The 22,410-nt window shown below is 45.7% G+C and overlaps 1 protein-coding gene across 2 annotated transcripts in view; it reads right to left on the minus strand.

Moving 5' to 3' along the window:
• Positions 1-713, minus strand: part of GSPT1 (G1 to S phase transition 1) — a 34,180-nt gene extending 33,467 nt beyond the window's left edge. For both annotated transcript variants that reach the window (XM_046665214.1, XM_046665213.1), the window contains exon 1: positions 64-713. In XM_046665214.1, coding sequence (XP_046521170.1) covers positions 64-421 — 358 coding nt within the window. In that variant the 5' untranslated portion in view covers positions 422-713. The remainder of the gene's footprint in view (positions 1-63) is intronic.
• Positions 714-22,410: the final 21,697 nt, after the last annotated feature.

A 22,410-nucleotide genomic window follows, 5' to 3' on the forward strand; every position in this document is an offset into this window, starting at 1 on the left:
GCTCCGCCCCCGCAGCCCCGCCGCCCCCCGCGTCCCGGGGCGTCCCCGACCCCGACCCTTTACCCGGGGGGCCTCCCGCGCCGCTGCCGGCTCCGTGGTTGGTGGCGGCGGCGCCAGCTGGCGGCGGCTGCGCCGGGCCCCGCAGGAAGGACGGCACGAACTCGGCGGCGTGGACGTTGGGCACGAAGGGCTTGGCGTTGACGTTGAGTTGCCGGCTGAAGGCCGCGCTGAGCTGCTCACGCTGGGTCTCGGCCGCCGCCGCCGCCGCGGAGCCGCCGGCGCCGCCGCACGGGCCCGGCCCGGGGGCGTCCAGGTCCGCCTGGTCCCAGCAGTCGGGCGCCGAGTCGCTGCTGCTGCTGCCGCTACTGCTCCCGCCGCCGCCGCCGCCGCCGCCGCCGCCGCCGCCACTGCCGGGATCCATGATCGGGGGGGCCGTGTGTGTGGTGAAGAGAGGGCGGGAAATGGAGACGGGGGCGACGGGCCGGGGAGGAGCAGGCCGCGCTGACCCGGGGAAGGCGGCGAGGCAGCAGGCCCGGGGGCTCGCGACACAATCCCCGGCGTCGACGCGGCGGCAGCTCCAGTCCCGACTCCGCACTCGCGACGACGACGGCGGCGGCGGCGACTCAACCCTCCTCGTGTGTGCGAGCGGATCTCCTCCCACCCAACCCCAACCACCTCCGACCGCCTCAGCGCCAACCCCACGCCCTGCGTGGATTGACCCCTCGGCGCCACCCGTACCGTCGCCTCGGTAGTTCTCGGTCCTGTCCGTCCCGGCTTCCGGCTATGAAGCGCGGCAGAAGACGGAACTACGAGTCCCGGCAGCTCTCGCGCCACTCCGCTGCGGTTTTCCCGGGGGCCGACGGGAGTCGGAGTTCGGGGGCCGGGAGCAACCGGAAGCGGCTCCTGCTCCCGGCAGGCAGCGCGAGGAGGCGGAGGTCTCGTCGCCGCTCGGCGGCCCCACCTGTCACCGGGTGGGGGCAGGGAGGGGGCAAGCCCTGGCAGGACTGGGCGGCGGGTCGCGGCCCGCGAGTCTCTCAGCGCGTGGGGTGGTCCACTCCGTCCCGTTATGCACAGGATGCGGGCAAACGGAGGACAAAAAGCTCTCCCCTCCTGCGAGTTCCTTCCTTCTCTTTCCACCAGCCTCTCTGCGTTGTGCGCCTCGCAGCCTCCCCATCTCGTTCTCTCTCTCTGCACCTTCCTTCTCCCCGCCCCCAGCCAGATTTTGCCCTACATTTCAAAGCCGACGCGGAGCGTCTTTCATGTTCTGTATTCATTTGGTGGAAGAGAATAAAACCCTCAGACATGACAACTGGAACTGCAGCGTGGCTCGTAAACCGCTCGGGCCCAGGCTCTGCCCCGACAGAGGGGGTTATTAACTGGAAACTTGCAATGACTCACTGTTTGACTAGCCATTTTAGAGCCTTCTCCCAAACTTTTCCATCCCTTCCTCCTCCCTGCCAAGGGCTTTGCAAATTGCACAGAGGATTGCCATATGCTGTGATGTATCCAGCTGTACCCAACTCATAGGCTTGTTTTGCTGCGTCCAGCTTCTTTAGGCACTATTAAATGAAGTGGGGTTTTTTTGAATGGTCGGATTTGCTCCAGTGTTCCCAGTATTCCCGTAGTACGTACTTTATTGACTGCATCTCACGCTGACAGGTTGCGTTTAGGTAAAGATGGGAAAAGAAACAGAGCAAAAGATAAATACTTAGACCAAACTGCATGAGGTAGGAGAATACCTTCGTGCTGAGCGCCAGTTAAGTTTCCCTGTAATTGACCCATATGAAGCCGAAGACAGAAAAAAACATAGTGTCGATATTTTTTCTGCAAGGAGTCTAGACAGAAGAGCTAACCTGCTAGAAATTACACGGTAAAGGCGTGAACACACAGAGAGTAGATGTTTCTGAACAACCTTATGTTACTGTCTAAAATCTACACCTAGATAGGAATTTTAATTTTAAACATTTGTGTTTTAAAAATGAAAGAGAACTCAGCCTAATGAGACAGGTCAAAAACAAAGCTGTCAGTTACCTTTTAAAACAAGTCCTACACTAAAGTGATTTGAAATTGTGTTTAATATTAAACTAGCAAATATCATATATGCTTTTTCTCTTTAGCACATAATGCTTGGGATATTGAGCACTGTAAATATAAAGAAACCAGAGACCTCCATTATAACAAGGCTGGCTTTAAGTTTCTTATCAGGTCTGTGGGCCATGCTCCCCGAAATCTTCTGGACATTGACTTTTTTTTCCAGGGTAGATGATGTATTCCTCTGATTAGTACAAAGTTCTGGTTGCAAGATGTTAATATAGTTTTCTGAAGACCCAACTGAATCTTTCTTAAGAGTGTCCCACTTTAAAGTTGGTGTTGATTGCTCTCAGATTTAGAGACAACTTATCAACAATTGATATAATAATCAGACCTTCTTTCATATTTAGCAGACCTGCATTGCTATTGAATGAGATAAATATTTTTATCTTATATTCACAACAAGAAGAAAATACAATGTGTCCGAAATAAAGAATCTTCTCACTCAAGATTTGTACTCCCCAACCTGCTCCTAAGAAAATGTCCACACAAGGGGCCGGCCCGGTGGCGCAGCCGTTAAGTTCACACGTTCCGCTTCGGTGGCCAGGAGTTCGCCAGTTCGGGTGCCGGGTGCGGACGTGGCACCGCTTGACACACCACGCTGTGGCAGACATGCCACGTATAAAGTAGAGGAAGATGGGCACGGATGTTAGCTCAGGGCCAGTCTTCCTCAGCAAAGAGAGGAGGATTGGCAGCAGATGTTAGCTCAGGGCTAATCTTCTTCAAAAAAAAGAAGTGTCCACACGAGCACCTGACTCAAATAGTGAACCACACTGTCCTTCTCCAACCATTTTGTCACTGCATTCCATACTTCAAGCTGGGTCACCCGTAGGGCACTGGATGATCACACTCGGATAGGTTAGTTCTTCACATCTAATTAAATTAGCAGAGTTGCTTTGTGCCTGGTGCTTTTTCTAGGGACAAAGACAGAAACCGCTAAGACTGTGGCTTAGAAAAGGAGTTTGATGTCATTAACTTCCAAGTCTCTGAATAGAATAATTATGGATATTTAGGAAAGAATCCACTTCATTGGTTTTCAAAAGCCTTGACCTGCCAGGGGTGAGGCAATTTCCAGCAGGAAAGTGAGAAGCTCTTCTTGATAATTACTGTTGTACTAAGACTGAGCAACTGAAGGTCAAGGTCGTTTCTCATCTTCTTTATATTCCCAGTGCCTGGTATAATAATGCCTGGCATAGAAAACGTGCTTAATAAATGTTTAACGGGTGATTCGGTGAATGAATGGGGAGTTTGGGACCACACTGCCCTTTTATACTCCTTTAGGGCTGTTGAGAGACAGACAGGATTGTCAACTTTAAGAAAGAGTTTTTCCAAGGACACCCTGCTATTCACTGCGATCCACACAGGGTTAGCCTGACAACAGCTTTACTTTGAAAAGCTGTGCTTGTTCAAGCTCTGAGCCATTTCACGACAGAACATTCGCATCTTCCACTGCAAATTCTACCAGCTGGCATTCCTAGTAGTCTCTCTCTTGTTCTCTGCATCTTCCTATCCTCCCTTAGTTATTCTGCCTTGAAACTGAATCAGGATCTCAGCATTTGCACCTTTTAATCAACTACACAGTACTTAGTTCGTTTTTTTTAAATGTAAGAGTTTATCTTTTATGCTTTCAAATATGAGGTTGATATGAATACTCATGGCTGTTCCAGGGTTTTACTGGGTGAAAATGCATGCACACAAATGGACACTGATGTAGCAGTCTCCTGGTATGTTTTCTACAGAAATACGAGCACAAGTGTGAAAAGCTGTCCTTTCCAGCATTTTTGCAGTAGCTCCAAACTGGAAACAACCTAAATGTCCATCACCAGGGAAATGGTTAAATAAGTGATGGTATATCAATATTATGAAATAATAGGCAGTGATCGGAAAGAGCCAAACAGTAGGTGCTGACATGGGAATACATTTATAATATATGGTAAAGTAGGGGAAGCAATGTCTCTAGGATGTGTAAATATATAGTGGGTCAATTTATCTAGTCCAGTCCTGTTTCTTTAAAAGTAGCTAGCTTTTTCCTCTCTCTGGAATGCTCTTTCCCTATATCTTTACCTCTGTAGCTTGTTGTCACTCAGTTCAGATGTTGTGTCCTCAGCTCAGAGGACTTTCCTGGCCATCCCGGCCCACCACCAACCCACATCCTTCTCTACCCTCTCACCCTGTTTTATTTTTTCACAGCACTTATCATGATCTGAAATTCTTATTCACTCCCATGCTTACTGCCCATCTCGTCCTGCTAGAAAATTAATTCCATTCGTTTGTTTTGTTCGCTGATAAAATTTGTTCTGATCACCTACAACATGGGCTGGCGTGGATAAACTGCTCAGTAAACATTTGGGAAAGATAGAAACATATGTATCTCTTTGTATGTTATAAAGCTTTTAAAAGTGTGGACAGATACATATTAAACAGTTAATGGAAATTCTCTTTGTGGGATGCGATTGGATGTGGAGAGGAGAGCCGCCAGGAGAAGAAGAAATTCTAATCTTTTACTTTATACTTTTATGTTTGCATTTTCCCACAACAAGCAAATTGCTTTAAAAAATTTTTTTATTGAGATGAAATTCACATAACATAAAATTAACCATTTTAAAGTGAACAATTCACTGGCATTCGGTGCATTCACCATGTTGTGCAACCACCACCTTTATCTAGTTCCAAAACCTTTTCATCGTGACGTGAGGAAACTCACAACAGTTGTGCGAACCATTTCCATTTCCATGGGAACGTGCTCTTCATTCTTCTCTCCCCCCACCCCTGGTAACTACCAGTCTCCTTTCTGTCTCTAGGATTTACCTATTCTGTTGTTTCGTAGAAATGGAATCATACAATATATAACCTTCTATGTCTGACTTCTTCCACTTAGCATAATATTTTCAAGGTTCCTCCATGTTGTACCATGTATCAGTTCATTAGTGCCTGTAGAGTGGATTCTGACTCCTAGCGACCCTGTGGACAGCAGAGCGGAACCCTGCCTGGTCTTTTTGCGCCATCCTCTCAGCCTCTGTTGCTCTATCAGTCAATGCTCCACTGCTATTCACAGGGTTTTCATGGCCAATTTTTTCAGGAGTGGATGGCCAGGTCCTTCTTCCTAGTCTGTCTAGTTTGGAAGACTTCACTGAAGCCTGTCCACCATGGGTGACCCTGCTGGTATTAGAAATACTGGTGGCGTAGCTTTCAGCATCACAGCGACATATAGTCGCCACAGTATGACAACCGACAGATGGGGGTGGGAGGGTGGGATGAGGGGGCGTTTCCTGAGGAAGACTTGAACTGGGGCCATGGAGGTGAAAGCACGGAATCTTAACCACCAGACCCCCAGGGCTGGCTGTGCATCAGTACTTCATTCTTTTTTATGGCGAAATAATATTCCATTGTATGGGTGTACCATTTCTTGTTTATCCATTCATTCGTTGATGAGCAAATTGCTTTTGTAACTTGAAGACATTCAAATGAAAGAAAGATTACACAGGCGAAATCCCAGTAAGGTGTAGAGTCTACTGAATTGTATTGTGGCAATGTCAGTTTCCTGGTGCTGACAGTGTGCTGTAGTTATGTAAGATGTCACCATTGGGGGAAGCTCAGTGATGGGTACATGGGACCTCTTGTGATATGTTTGCAATTTCTTGTGAGTCTATAATTATTTCAACATAAAAAGTTCAAAGGTTAAAAACTCTCATACTGACAAAAAGTCATGTTTTCTGAACTCTTAATCCCCACCTGTAATTATACGGACTTCGGCCTCGGTTCCCAAGTCTTACTGAAAGATTTTTTTGTGCCTTAATTAAACTTGTTTGGGCCAGGGGTGGCATTCGGGAAGGGGTTTTTTTTTTTCACCTTTGAGAATTTTATAAATACAGAATAGTCAAAGAATCACGAACACTCACCTACCTACATGGAATCCCCAGACTGTCAATAGTGAACATCTCATCACCTTGTTTCATGTTTTAAGATCAGATTTAATAAAACAACTCCAATGCATGTCACCACTTTTACCCCCATCCCAGTCCCATTCTACCCCTCAAAAAAGGCAACCATGATCACATATTTAATGTGACCCATCTAATCTATTCCAAAATATATTTACATATGTAACATATAAATCAATGAAATGTACACTGTACTCTTTTAAAATTTACATATAATATACAAAATCTGTCTTTCACTTCATGTATTTGTCTTTTAACTACTGTAGAGTAACTCAATCTATGTTTATCTCTCTCTCTCTCTCTTTTTTTTTTTTTGGTTGAGGAAGATTCACCATGAGCCAACATCTCTTGCCAATCTTCCTCTTTTTGCTTGAGGAAGATTCACCCTGATCTAAGGTCTGTGCCACTCTTCCTCTATTTTGTATGTGGGTTGCCACCACAGCATGGCTGCCAACTAGTGGTGTAGGTCCATGCCCGGGATCTGAACCCAGTCTGCCAAAGCAGAGAGCACCAAACTTAACCACTAGGTCACAGGGCCAGCCCCTGAGTTTATGCCTCCTCTTATTTACCCGTTTCCCCACTAATAGGCTTTTAGGTTATTTCCAATATTTTTTTTATTATACCAACAGTACTTGTACAAGTGTCAGGATCCTCTTGGAAGCAAGTTTCCAATTCAGACTGGGTTTTGCCATAAGGAACGTATTATCTTACATAACTAGAAACGCTAGCATAGCACTGACTTCTTAGTTCATTGGCTCAGTGGCTTAATGACATCATTAAGGACCAAAATCTTTCCCTGTGAGTGCTGCCGTGTGTGTCGGCTTCATCCTCGGGCTGGTCCCAGGATGGCTGCAGAGTCCCAGATGAAAGAGAGTTCCAGATGCTAAGTCCAGAGAAACAAAAGAGAGCATTTCTTCTAGGAATGAGGAAACGTTTTCCTGAAGCCCTCTAGGAGACATCTCCTGCCACATCATTGGGCTGAATTGGGTCACATAACCATTCTTGAAAAGGAGATCTCTTTTTATTGTCATAAAATATACATAACATAAAATTTACCGCTTCAACCATTTTTAAGCATCCAGTTCAGTGGAATCAAGTATGTTCACATTGTTGTGCAACCATCCCCACCATCCGCCTCCAGAACTTTTCATCTTCTCAACCTGAAACTCTGTACCCATTAAACCTCAACTCCCCATCCCCTCTCCTCCCCCAGCCCTGGCAACCAGCCTTCCTTTTCAAGGCTGAATAATATTCCATTGTCTATATATACTACATTTTGTTTATCCATTCATCAGTCGTAGACATTGGGTTGCTTCCACCTTTTGGCTATTGTGAGTAATGCTGTTAGGAATATAAGTGTACAAATATCCGTTCAAGTCCTTGCTTTCCATTCTTTTAGGCATATACCTAGAAGTGAAATTGCTGAGTCACATGGCAATTCTATACTTAATTTTTTGAGGAGGCATCACACTGTTTTCCACAGTTGGCTGTACCATTTTACATTCTCACGAGCAGTGCACAAGAATTCCAGTTTCTCCACATCCTCAGCACTTTGGTAATTTTCTGGGGTTTTTTGTTTTGTTTTGTTTTTATGGCCATCCTAATGGGTGTGAAGTGGTATCCCATTGTGGAAAAGGGATCTCTTAAACTGGTGGTTTGCACTGTCGGTTACACATTAAAATCACCTGGAGGAGTTTTAAACCTAACCCATTTCTAGACTCAGATTTAGTTGATCTTGGGTAGGACCTGGGCTTTGACACATTTTAAATACGTCCCACGTGAGGCGTCTATATGAGGCCAAGCTTTAGAACCACTGGTCCAGAGACAAATCATCTATCCAAAGCAAAAAATGGATGCTGGGGAATCAATTACAACGTTCAATACTCTTCAGAAGGGAAACTACTGAGTCCTCAGTAGGGTTTTTGTTCTTGCTAAGTACGGTTGTCCTTGATTGTCCTCAGGGCATTGGGTCCAGGACCCCTGCAGATACCAAAGTCCAAGGATGCTCAAGTCCCGTGTATAAAACGGCATAGTATTTCTATATAACCTATGCACATCCTCCCATATACCTTAAATCATCTCCAGATGACTTATAGTACCTAAAGCAACATAAATGCTATGTAAATTATACTGCATTAATTATACAGCATTGTTATACTGTATTCTATAGGGAATAATGACAAGAAAAAAAAGTCTGTACACGTTCAATACAGACACGACCATCCAAGGATGGTTGAACCCACCGATACGGAACCCACGGGTATGGAGAGCCGACTGTATAGCCAGCGCTGAATTATTCATAGAAATTTAGAACCAGAGTAGCGATTCAGCCAGAAAACTATAATAGACAGAAAATACGCTGTTTGCTGCTTAATTTCCTCACTCAGCAAACATTTTGTCGGAATTGGCAACAAATGCTGTGGTAAACTGACAGGTTCCGCGCTTTGGCTAGACTTTCCCGTTTCATGTGGTTTGTTTGTTTTTAACAGCTTATTGAGATTTAATTCACGCGCCCATTACAATTCACCCATTTAAACTGTCCCGCTGAATGGTTTCTAGTATCGTCACAGTTGTGGAGCTATCACCAAATTTCATGGTATTTGCCTGTTTTTAAAATCTAGATGAATGAAAATGCAGTTTGAAACGGAAAGAGCCAAGGGCTGACATCAAGCAGAAAAGATGCAGGAAAAAGGGTCTCGATGAGTCACAGATTACACAAACCATTCTTTACAGAGAAGGCCGCTCTGTGCGGGATAAAAAAGATAAGGAAGGATGGACTCGATAGCAGGTGATGATGGTGCTGTTGGAACTTGGTAATGACAACGTGGTCCCAACGACAATGAGCTGAGAGCCATTTTAAGGAGTCAGTCGACCAGTTCTTGTGCCAAAATTGGCTTCCTCACTAGTTCCTGTGGGTTCATCGCCTTTTCAGTGAACCGCTATGGAAACCAGGCGTTCTGGTTTCCTCAGGAATCAGAGATGCTTCCGAGAGTAAAGCTTCTACGTCACTTCACTGGCCTCATTTTCCAAGACCATTCATCTGGAGGAAATGCTTGTATTCCGAGATCTTAGTCACTGTAATCCTGGGAGCCCTCTGTGACTAACATCCAGGAGGTTTAACAATCACTGACTTGCTGGGTTTCCCTGGAAATGGATTTGTCCCCCTGAAATAGAATGAAGCTCCCGGGACCACCCTAAAAGCTGCCGGCTTCCTCCCTGTGTTAGCAGAGCTTGGCCGTTTAAAGGAGTGTAGATAGCAGCAGTCCCCAGCTTCAACCGGCTCGTTGATTTACATTTGCAATAGCTGTCTCCTGGCTAGCGATGATCTCATTACATCCCCTTTGTGAAGACCCATAATGAGAACGCAGAGAAAGTGTGACAATTATCGGTTGAGTCAGATGAGAAGTTGATTCATTCTGCAGAAATCAGGATTCCTTATTCCTGAGGTATTAACATAACATGGTGCTTATAATGTTTCACACCTAGGAGCCTGGCACCCTTCCTTCCGGTCCTGGCACATTTGTCCAGATCCTTTGCCGGGGAGGGTGCATTATAGATGGAGAGAGGAAAACTCCAACTAGATTCAGTAGTTTTAAGCTGCACAGCCAGCCTAACAAATAATGTATATATTATTATAATACATAACAATAGCAATTATAATTTATTAACAAACTACTATCTTTCTTATTATCTCTAATTTTTTTCTTTTTAAAAATTGTGGTAAAATATACCGAACAAAATTTCCCATTTTCACCATTTTTCATGACACAGTTCAATGGCGTTAAGCACATCCATGTCATTCTGCAACCACCACCACCACCCAGCGCCAGAACTTTTTCATCTTCCCTAACAGAAACTTGGTAAACGGTCACTCTCCATTCTCCCTCCCCTGGCCCCTGGTAACCTCTATTTTATTTTCTGTCTCTATGAATTTGCCTATTTAGGTACCTCCCACAAGTGGGATCATAGTATTTGCCCCTTTGTGTCTGGCTGATCTCACTTAGTGTCTTCAAGGTTCATCCATGTCATAGCCTATGTCAGAATCTCACTACTTTGTAAGGCTGCATAATATTCCAACGTGTGTATATATCACACTTTGTTTATCCATTCACATGTTGATGGAAATTTTGATGGTTTCCACCTTTCGGCTATTGCGAATCATGCTGCTATGAACACTGATGTACAAATATCTGTTTGAGTCCTTACGTTGAATTGCTGGGCCATATGGTTATTATCTTTAATGTAACTTCAAAAATTATTTATCTTTAATGTCACAGCAGCCCTGGAGGTCTGCATGTATTATCTCCATGGTCAAGGGGAGAAAACGGAAGTTTGGAGACATTGAATGACTTGAACCCAAGTGTGTCAGACTGCAAAGCTAGGACTCATTCTCCGTGTCCTCGCTCGTCATCCTAAGGTCACTGATGTGTCTTGTCTTGCATAGGGCCCCCGTCAGAAACTGCACAAGCCGGCTCCTGTAAAGAATGTCTTTTAAAGCTTTACTTTAACAAGTCAACTGTTTCCTGATCAGCTGGATTAAAAACAAATCTCTGGCTTAAAAATGTTGCTGATTCCATTCGGATGGCCGAGCACTGTAAAAATGTCACTGATTCAAACCTCTATCAACTTCCAAAGAAGATTGGAAGCATTTTATACAAAAACTGGGGAGACAATAATGCCAAAAAGTGCAAAACAAGAGAAAAGTCAGAAACCAAGATATAAAAAGGGGGGCAGAAGAGGAAAAGGACATCAAGATTTGTGGAGCAAAGGAAGCTACAGGAACTCATCACAATATTTAGCTCCAAACTCCTTGGGACGCAGGGAAAAGATGATTATGTACCTCTCTTTGGTAGTTGAGTACACAACACTTCATTTATTCATTTTATTTCAATTCATTGGGAGCCTACGGAGGGCCAACAAGCTTCTTCCTGATCCTGAAGTCATTTTCTGGAAATTGACTTTAGCGTAACCAACATAACACCACCTACAATGTTGGGATTCCACCTTCCCTCTCGGAATTCTGACCTCCCCAGATGTGACTGGATTCCATCATTGATGTCACTTTTGTTGATACATGACACACTTCCAAAAAAAAAAATTTTAATTCACTCTTCCGGTCTGTTTCTTTTTTCTTTTCTTTTTTTTTTTTTTGTGAGGAAGATTGGTCCTGAGCTAACATCTGTTGCCAATCTTCCTCCTTTTGCTGAGGAAGATTAGCTCTAAGCTAACATCTGGGCCAGCCTTCCTCTATTTTGTGCGTGTGATGCTGTCACAGCGTGGCTTGATGAGCACTGCATAGGTCCGTGCCGGGGATCTGAACCTTCGAACCCAGGCTGCCAAAGTGGAGCGTGCAAACTTGACCACTATGCCACTGGGCCGGCCCCCATGACACACTTTGGAGTGGGCCCAGGAAAGCCGATAGACATTTACCAGGGTGTGATTCCACGTGAGCCTCATGGGCAGCTGTCAGGCCAAAAGTGACATTAAAGCCCGTCCCCATGCTCAGTTCATTTCACTGTAGGTACTCCTGCCTCACTGACTCATCAGCAGCCCGCTCCTGCTCTCACACCTTCTGCGGTGGCACTCTGAGACCCAGCGAAAGATGGAAGAGGAGCTTGCACCGAGAATTGCTGATTGCGTTTCTGAGCTTGCCTCTCACTCTGTTCTCTTCTTTATTCTTTATCCTCCAGGAATAAGGAAGAGACCTGAAATGAGGGCATGATTTGAGCCATATCCGCAACACTTTATTTATTTACTTAGTTATTTTAAAAACAGAAGTCGGATGCAAATACCGCAAAATGTTTTCGTCTGTAAACTCTCAGTGCTCAGTATGCAGATGTCTGCTAAGTTATTTCTCTGTAGCCCTTTGTGTTTGAAATGTGTCATAATCTTTAAAAGTCTGATTTGTGTAACAATACAAATCGAGGCAATGTGGGGTTTTTTTTTTAGCTGCTTATGGTTATTTCATTTTATTTTTTTAGCTTTGTTGAGATATAATTAACAAATAAAGCTGGAATATATTTAAAATGCACAGTGCGATGATTTGATACATATATACATTGTGAAATGATTACCACAATCATGTCAATTAACATCTGTCACCTCACATAGTTACCTTTTTGTGTGCGGATGAGAATGCTTTATGGGAGGTGTAAGGCAGAGCAGGGAATAATTACCTTCATTAGAGGAATATCCAGAAGGCTTCTCCAAGGAGGTGACCCCTTAGCTGGATTCTGAAAGATGGATAGGAGTTCACCAGAGGAAATGATGCTTAATATGAACTCTGCATGATATGCATAATTCAACTACTAGAGAATTTGGGGAAGTATACGGCCATAATTCTTATAGCAGAATGTTTTTATTTAAAATGACCTAATTATTGAAGGGTAGCAGAATATGTGACCCCAAAATATGCCACTTGGGCATAAGGATTATTTTGAGCTGAAGGCAACTGAGCAGCCGCAGATACAGGAGAAGCTCTCCGCGCTCCCCCTATTTGCCTAAAAGCAGGACCTAAATTTGTAAGGAGGTCCCCCCTTCTCTCTCTACCAGGAGGGACAGAGTTAATGACTGGAGACAACTCTAGACCCTTATGGGCACCAGAGGAATCTACATAGCAAGCCCTGCTGAAAACCACCCTTCTCTACCTGGTTCCCCACATATTTACCTTCCCACACAGTTTACTGCCCCTGGAGCCTCAAAGTCCTTTCCTTTGTCTTGTCGCTTCTCTAAAACCATGTTGTTCTTTTGTTAAGATGCTACGTAAGCCCCTGGTCTAACCACCCCTTTGAGTTGCTCGTCTCTGAGGGCTCCCACGTCCACGCTGGATGCACGTGCTCATAAACTTCAGTTTTTCTCTTTCAATCTGTCTTTTGTCTGCCTAATTTACAGGGCCCTGGCCAGAGAAGTAAGATGGGGAGAGGTAGAAAGGATTCCTTTCCTCCCCTATATTATCAAGCAGCAGCCAATTCAGACCCATCACAAGGTCTAGGGTGATGACGTGGTAAAGGTGGAGGCTGCAAGAAAAGGAGGGACTAATCCTATGAATAGACGGTGCCAGTTTAATCCTCTTAGGTTTGTGATCCCTCACTCTTGCAGCTCTTGGAGCGAGTGCTGTCTCTGTTGCATTGGCGCTCAAGGACTGTGTTCTCAACATACCTGAGGGCAGTGGTCCTCTGATTTTAATGCTATCCGACTTACCTGCAGGCTTGTTAGGAATGCAGACTCATGCCTCCAAAGACACGTTCTGGGAGCAGAGAGAATGTTAGGAAGGGAGTGGGGCGGGAGAAGGGTCGGGCATGGAACAAAATGAGAGAAACAGGCAAAGTCAAATCCTACAGAGCCTCAATGGTGGCAGTGGCTGTGCAGCCGAGCTCCCTGCTCTGCCTTGCCTCCCACTGTCTGCTCTCTGCACAGAAGCTGTTGTCATCACAGCTATTCCCTTCCTCAAAATGCTGTGTGAGTTGATTTTCCATCTCTCAGAGATAAAGGCCAAAGTCTTCATCGTGGCCTATAAGGGTCTTACATTACTTAGCTTCCGGCCACCTCTCTGATCACTCTGTGCAGCCACACTGACCTTGCTTGTTCTTAAATATGCCAAGAGAACATCTACCTCAGGGCCTTTGCACTTGCTATTTCCTTTGCTCAGAGGGGTTACACATTCCCCTCCTACAGATCTCAATGTAAATGGTGATTTAGCAAAAAGGCCTTCTCTGTAGTATTTATTGCCACCTAACAGACAACTTATTTCCCAGTTTATTTGTTCATTGTCTACTCTGTGAAGACAGACTTTGCACCATGTCCTCGTTGTATGATATAATAGAGCGCTTCCTTGAAAAAGCAGGTTAAAACAAGGAAGTGTTTTTTAAAAACGACACCCACATACTTAAAATCTATAAATGTGCATTCATTTGTCGATTTTTGTGTGTGTGTGTGTGTGGAAGATTGTCACTGAGCTAACATCTGTGCCAATCTTCCTCTATTTTATGTGGGATGCTGAAACAGCGTGGCTTGCTGCGTGGTTTTAGGTCCGTGCCCAGGATCTGGACCTGCGACCCCTGGGCCACCAAAGCAGAGCACACGAATTTAACCACTACGCCACCGGCCAGTCCAGGCTGTCCCCCGTTTGTCGATTTCTTGAGGTAGGACCACACCGTTTCTTCCAGGACAGGTGCAGTGGTTGGCATTCTTGATCTGGTCCGAGAGCTGCAATAACCACCTCTGCCTGACTTATGCGCGAGGACATTGTGTGGAAGGCTCTGCGGTGGTCGCTGAGTTGAGGGGAGCCTGGAGACCCAGTTTGGGAAGGAGGATACCCGAGGGCCGAGACCTGGGAATCGCCGAGCGCGGTCACCAGCCGCTAGCACAGTCTGGTCGGCTCGCCAACTTCCCTCCCACCTCTGCTCAACTCAGAGTCCAGGGAGAGAGCTGCCTGTTGGCCAACCTCTTGCCCCACTCTTCCCCCAGCTGAAACAGACTGTGGAAGGCGCTCATGTGGGCTTGTTTCCAGGCAGGAGAGAAATTACCCACCAATTATTTCCCCAACTGGAAATGGATGTTATTAGAAAGAGAGAATGGATGCGGGATAAGCAAAAATAACAAACGCTAGGACAGACACTGTAAGACATGGACACGGCACCAGACATGACATGGACACAGCATGACAGACACCAGGGCATGGATACTGTGTGGCCAATGCTGGGACATTTGCCCCCTCAGCCAAGCTAGCAGAATGTGATCTTCCCCACTTAGTCATTCATTCATTTAACAAATGTTTATTTCGCATCAACCATATTCAAGATTTAAATATTATTAATGTGCCTTCAGTCATACACTAAATCCACTCTTGCTGATTACAAACCTTTCAAATAACAATAAGCCATAGAGACTGACTCTTGACTCACTCTGAGTAGGGCAAGGTATGGGGGACAAGAAAAACCATCCAGTCATTTTTATTTTTTTGAGGAAGATTAGCCCTGAGCTAACATCTGCTGCCAATCCTCCTCTTTTTTTGCTGAGGAGGACTGGCCCTGAGCTAACATCGGTGCCCAACTTCCTCTACTTTATACGTGGGATGCCTACCACAGCATGGCTTTCCAAGCAGTGCCACGTCCGCACCTGGGATCCAAACCGGTGAACCCCGGGCTGCCGAAGCGGAATGTGTGCACTTAACCACTGCGCCACCAGGCCGGCCCCAGCACCCAGTCATTTTTATATAGGTGAATCAGATTATGATGACCATCAAAAAAGAGAAGTTTTGAAAGTCTATAAGTTTGAGAAGAACCAGGGGAGGCAAGTAGAACATAATAGAAAGAGCCCAACTTGGGGTCAGATAGTCCTGGGTCTGAATCCTCCCACACTGTCTAGCTGTGTGACTTTTGAGAAGTTACTTAACCTCTCTGAGCCTTTTCCCTTAAATTGCTTGGCATACAGTTTGTGCTCAGAAAGTGGTAATTATAATAGGTTAAGGAACATGATCGTGATGGTAACTCCCCTATATTATTACTTAAGTCAAGACAACAGAAAGTGGATTTGAATTGTTGCAAGACTGATTTAGATTAGTATGAGAAAACTTTCTACTTGTTAGCATTGTAAATGTGTGGGACCTAAGCTCTGGAGCCCAGGTTAGAGAGAGGGCTGCTAGGGCTACTTGGGAGGGCCCATGGAAGGTAAGGGTTGAGGTGGGACCATGGAAGTGGTCTGAAGGAGACCCCTTGCCTAGAGGAAGATCCAGGTTTTCTAGGTGACGGGCCAGGGTCTATGTGGGCTTCCAGGACCAACGTGCCCCCAGCCCCATGTCTCCAACTCATCTCCTGCCTCTCTCCCCTTACTCTCTACTCTACACTCCAACCTCCAAACTCCTTTCTGATTCCCCAACTCACCAAGCTGTTCCTTCCTCCAGTCCTGTACTCTTGTGGCTCCCTCTGCCTGGCATGCTGGGATCCCTGAACAGGATCCCACGGCTGGCTACTTCTCAGCATTCCAGTTTCAGTGGAGATGTGACCTCCTCCTCAGAGAGTCCCAATTAAAAACTGACCTGCCTTGGGGCTGGCCGTGGTGGCGCAGCGGTTAAGTGTGCACATTCTGCTTTGGTAGCCTGGGGTCCGCCGGTTCGGATCCCAGGTGCGGACGTGGCACCGCTTGGCACACCATGCAGTGGTAGGCATCCCATGTATAAAGTAGAGGAAGATAGGCACGGATGTTAGCTCAGGGCCAGCCTTCCTCAGCAAAAAAGAGGAGGATTGGCAACAGATGTTAGCTCAAGGGCTAATCTTCCTCAGAAAAACCCAAACAAAACAAAACTGACTCACCTTTTCCTCACTTTCTATCGCATCACACTGATCGACAGTCACTCTTCATTATTTGCAGATTCTACATTTGCGAATTCGCCTATTCACTAGAATTTGTTCATAACACCCAGATCAAAACTCGCAACGCTCTGGCCGTCATTCACAGATGTGCACAGGGCCGCAAAAAATTTCAGTCACCCAATATGCACGTTCCCGGCTGAGTTGGAGCAAGGCCACGTTCTGCCTTCTTGTTTCTGCCCTCATATCGTGAGCAAACGTGTTTTTCAGGAGATCACGCACAGACTAGCTGAAATTGTCCTATGCTTTCGGGAGTTTATTGTTGCTCATGTCTGTACTTCAGAAGTGTAAGTGCTCTGAGAGCAGCGTGGCTTCCACCTTCCGTGCTATCTCCTCCGTGCCTAGCAGGCACCTAATAAGTATTTGTCACAACCTTGAACACAATGAATGAAAACGTCTGGCTGTCAAGAGAGAGGGTCAAGCTCTGGGAGAACCCATTGACCGGATCACCGGTGACACTGGGCAGTGTGAGTAGACAGGAGTGGAAGAGATGAAGTGAGGATGGGAAGGCACAGGCCAGGAGAATCCAGGCACGCGCAGTGTGGGCCTAATCCAGAAATATCCTTCTCCGTGTTGCTTGCGTGGACTGGGATGGACCCTTCCGGGGGCAGACTTCTTTTTCTTTTTTTTTAGATTTTTAAAAATTTTTTCCTTTTTCTCCCCAAAGCCCCCCAGTACATAGTTGTACATTCTTCGTTGTGGGTCCTTCTAGTTGCGGCATGTGGGACGCCACCTCAGCGTGGTTTGATGAGCAGTGCCATGTCTGCGCCCAGGATTCGAACCAACGAAACACTGGGCCGCCTGCAGCGGAGCACGCAAACTTAACCACTTGGCCACAGGGCCAGCCCCAGGGCAGGGCAGACTTCTGAGTGTTTACCAAGACGCCCAGAGCGTGGTCCAGAGGTAAGCGGGACAATCGTCATATCAGTAGCGTCCATTGAGGGGCTTCTGTGAGTCAGAGGCCGTGCTTGGCCTGTCACTTACTTACCTCTTTTTTTTTTTTTTTTTCCTTTTTCTCCCCAAAGACCCCCAGTACATAGTTGTATATTCTTCATTGTGGATCCTTCTAGTTGTGGCATGTGGGACGCTGCCTCAGCGTGGTCTGATTAGCAGTGCCATGTCCGTGCCCAGGATTCGAACCAACGAAACACGGCCGCCTGCAGCGGAGCGCGCGAACTTAGCCACTCGGCCACGGGGCCAGCCCCACTTACTTACCTCTTTTAATCCACGCAACTGCTGCATGGGGTTCGGATTATCCCCTCAAACAAGCGATCACAGAGCTTCCCAGCGGCAGAGTCAAAATTCAAACCTAGGCCAGTCTGATCCCAAACGAGGCCCCTTCACGACCCCGGCCGTACTTCTCAAGGTTCAGTCTTCACATTTTTGCCATCTGCTCTTACCATCTGTGCTCGGATTTCCTTCATCTTCTTCTTTCAACTGACACCCTTTTCCACCGAATTCATTTTCAAAGGGAACTTTATTGCCGCAATAAATGGAAAACAAGTGTCCCTTGGCATGAAAAGAAGATAATTTTGAAGATATACACAAAGGAACAAAATATTATTACATTTTGGCCAGATACTGTTCTCTGCTTGAGGCCCCACTCTCTCCTTGTTCAGGATGGAGATGAGCAAGCTGTGGAGTTGTGTTAAAGATGGAGTAGGATTCATCTGGGACTGTCGTCGAGACCAATCGAAGGGTAATCAAACAGAGAATAATTGTCTCACCTTGTGACTCAGTGTTATTTAAAACCGTGCCTCTTTGCCACACACGATCGTATATTCCTCCTAAAACCAATTCATGTGCCACCCCGGGCTTCAGGAAACAGCAGCAGATCTTTGTGGCCTGATGGCCCGATGAGCTGCACCTCTGAACAGCACGAGGCGGCAAGGTCTACGTTATGGAAAGTTGTAGAGGGAATTTAAGGAGCTAGAAACGCAACTCCTTGAGCTGACATTTGATCCGGTTGCAGAGAAAACAGGCCAAGGGTTCAGTGGCCCCAGACGACGAGCACTCTGCTGAGTTTACCTTCTGGGATACATCGAAGTCATGATGTCTGGCTTTGAGAATGCTGATAAGGGACACTGGAGGAAATCAAAATTCAAACTAAGAGCATCGGGGCACTGGTAACGGTGGGGTGACACACGGTTTGTAATGGTGGAGAGCCAATTCAGAAGATCGACATAATTTCTCTGTCTCTCTCCTCTCTCTGTCTTCCTCTGCAGGCCTTCTAGAAAACAAGTTGACTAGCTGATGTGCAAAGAGGAAGCGAAGACACGCCCAAATGAGCCAAAGCGGAGCGAAGGGGATGCGAAGCTGGAGAAGCTATAGGATTCCTCGTAGAGCCTTAAGTTACAGAGTGTGATTGTGAGAGCGATATCGGAGGCTAAGATGCACTTGTTGTAATATACATGAGAAAGCCGGGGCTTTAACTCAAGGACGTCTTGTGGCGTCTCAGAACTGGCACGTAGCCTGGATGGTTGAGGGTAGAGGCTGCTAGAGCAGAAATGACAGGGTAATAGTGAAGACCAACGAGCTTTGGAATAAGCAGACCTGCCTGAGTTTGGTTCCTGCTCAACGTCTTTCTAGTTGTGCAAGTTACTGGGGGAAATCAATGGTACCTGTTCCACGGGGTTATTTGTGAGGTTTAGCTGAATTAATCCAAGGAGAGCACATGGCACACAGCCTGGGATCCGATAAGAGCTCCATAACTCAAAACTATTGCGATGGATATTTCAGAGAAGTAAAAGGTGAAGTAGCACAGAGAAGGGAATGACCATATGGGCAGCTGAGAAGGCTTCCTGGAGGAGGTGATGGTTTCTAAGTTGAGCTTTAAAGAATGACTAGAAGTACTGCAGGGCGGATGGTGCAGCGTGCACACGCACACGCACACTCCCTTATAAGAGGCCAGTAAGAGCACAAAAAGCAGTGAACCAGCGACGTGAAGCAGGTTGTTTAGATTGGTTCATATAACCTGCCATTTTTCATAATTACAGCGCTGTGGAAGCATATAATTTCAACTCCCACAGCTCCCAGTTTCTAAGCAGTGTTCTCAAGTGTCAGCTTACAGGAGAATCGCTCGAGGAATTAATGAATAATGCAGGTGCCTGGGCTCCCATCCCAGAGAGTCCGGCTCAGCAGAGCTGGTGTGAGGCCCAGGATTCTGCTTTTCCAATACGCACCTTAAGTCACTCTGTTGCCAGAGGTCCACCGCCCACACTTTGAGAAACTCTATTCTAGAGTTCCAGCTCTCAATTTGAGAAACACTCTTCTGGCTCTATCATGGAGATGGAGATGACAGCGGAGTCCGTGGGTGAGGAGAAAATGGAGGAAAACTGACTGGCTTTGACTGTCTATTGAGAACCATCCCTTTGAAAATCCACACACCAGGTCTAACTCTTAGCCCCTTTCTCCTTCAGCATTGGAAGTGCTTGCTATTTCTTTACTTCTGTACTTGGCTTATGTTAGGGGCCCATGATGTACAAAAAATTACATATTTCTGAGCCAGCAATGTCTACGAGAACTTTCTGTGATGATGGAAATGTTCTATATCTATACTTTGGTATAGATTTGCTTGAAATGTGGCTAGAGAGACTGACGAACTGCACATTTTATTTAAATTAATTTAAATAGTCACATGTGGCTAGTGCTAGTTAGAACGGCTGGGTTCTAACACTGGCCCCATACTGAGCACAGACAGCACTCACACGGCGAGAGACTCGGGGACCGAGACAGCCTCAGGGACCAGCAGGTGCGTGTCCATCCTCCTGGGCTCACCCTCTGGGTTCTGCGCCCTTTGAGGAGAGTGGAAAGCAGAAACATCTGCATTATTTAAATGATAACTTTTGTCCTCTCTCTCGCATATATATAGTTGGATTTACCAGCTCAAATACACGTATAATATGACTCTACTATCATAGCTTTTCAAAGTATCCCCTCTTGACTGGTTTTTCTGAGACATAAAAAATTTAATAACCCCACAGAATGGGAGAAAATATTAGCAATCATATATCTAATAAGGGATTACATCCAATATATAAAGAACTCCTATAACTCAAGAATAACAACAAAAAACAATCTGATTAAAGATAGGCAAAGGATTTGAATAGACATTTCTCCAAAGAAATGGCTCAACATCACTAATCATTAGGGAAATGCAAAATCAAAACCACAAGGAGAAACTACCACACACTCACGGCTATTATAAAAAAAAAACCCAGAAAATAACAAGTGTTGGTGAACATATGGAGAGACTGAATCCCTTGTGCATTGCCGGTGGGAATGTCAAATGGTGCAGTGGCTGTGGAAAGTGGTATGGCGATCCCTCAAAATTAAACATAGAATTACCACATGATCCAGCAATTCCACTTCTGGGTATACACCCAAAAGAAGGGAAAGCAGGAACGCAAACAGATATTTGTATACTCACATCCATAGTGGCATTATTCACAACAGCCAAATGGCAGAAGCAACCCAAGTGTTTCTTGATGGATGAACGGATAAACAAAATGTGGTGTGTACACACACACACACACACACACAATGGAATACTACGAGCCTTAAAAAGGGAGGAAATTCTGACCCATCCTACAACATGGATGAATCTTGAAGACATTATGCTAAGGGAAATAAGCCAGTGACAAAAGGACAAACGCTGTACGATTCCACTTATTTGAGGTACCTAGAGGGGTCAGATTCCATAGATTCCTAGAGTCAGATTCCTAGAGTGCTCAGAGGCAGAAAGTAGAATGGTGGTACCTGCCAGGGGCTGGGGGAGGGGAGGGATGCGGAGCTATTGTTTCATGGGGATGGAGTTTCCACTGGAGAAGATGAGAATGTGAAGATGGACGGTAGTGACGGCTGCACAACAACGTGAATGAGCTTAATGCCACTGAACCGTGTACTTCAAAATGGTTAAAATGGTGAATTCTATGTTATGTATATTTTACTACAATCAAAAAAAAAAAAAGAAAGAAAGAAAGAAAGAAGGCAGGAAGCTCTTGACACTGCCTCCCCACCTTTTTTAGCCAGGTAGTTCCCGCGCTATTCTGAAAGATAAGGTCCTGGAAGTGGACCCTAGAGGAAAAAAAGATCTTTGTGGCCATCTTCTCCGAGGTGGCGGAGGAAAGCCAGTAGGAAGCGGGGAGGAATCCTAATCTAAGAATTCCTCCAACTGGATGTCCATGCAGCTCGCCTCTTCTAGTCTCTGTCGAGGGCGGACATTATTGATTTACTTCTCAGGCAGACGGGATGCATTACTGAAGATGAAACTCCTTGAAAATAACACTGCTTAGAGTGGTTATTGTTGATGCTACTGATAAGCTGCTTCCTACATAAATAATATATGTGAATCTTGAAGTGGAGATCACAACTGCAGTGTAATCGCCTTATAAATACTTAGATGAATCAAGTCATTCTTGCGGCAATAACCTCAATAGACACTATTATCATCCAGCTCTACAGTTAGGCTGAAAATTTGATCTCTTTGGTGACTACAACCACCTTCGTTTGGTCCTATGCCATACTCTGGTTTTGCCAGATTTTTTCTGAGCCTAGCAGTTTCATAGTGCTTATAGTAACTATAAGGACGGTAATACGAAATATCCTATTTTTACAAAAAGTATATCCATACATAGTAGGTAAGAAAGAAAAAATTAGCTTGGACTGAGGAAGTGAAAATCTGCCTGGCCGTTGATCAGCCTGGAGTAACAGAGGTAGATGGAGCCATTGCCAAGTGTGCTAACAACCCCCTTCTTTGAGTGAATTCTGCCTTTTTACTCATTGAGAAAAGTTGTTCTATGACATTGTTGACAACCAGAAAGCTTGTTGTTTGAAACTATACCAGTGAGACCATCCCACTCTTAAATGGGGGATCTGTCACTTTGACACACGGAAGCTGCCTCAATTTGTGACTCAGGGCAGAGCATCAGATAAGAGGTTTCTCAACAGGACAGTCCACATCAATTGTAGCAGTACTTTCCAAGGTGACAGGACCCTGGGTGCACTTTGCC

The sequence above is a fragment of the Equus quagga genome, chromosome 7 (assembly GCF_021613505.1).
Source record: "Equus quagga isolate Etosha38 chromosome 7, UCLA_HA_Equagga_1.0, whole genome shotgun sequence".
Lineage (NCBI taxonomy): Eukaryota > Metazoa > Chordata > Mammalia > Perissodactyla > Equidae > Equus > Equus quagga.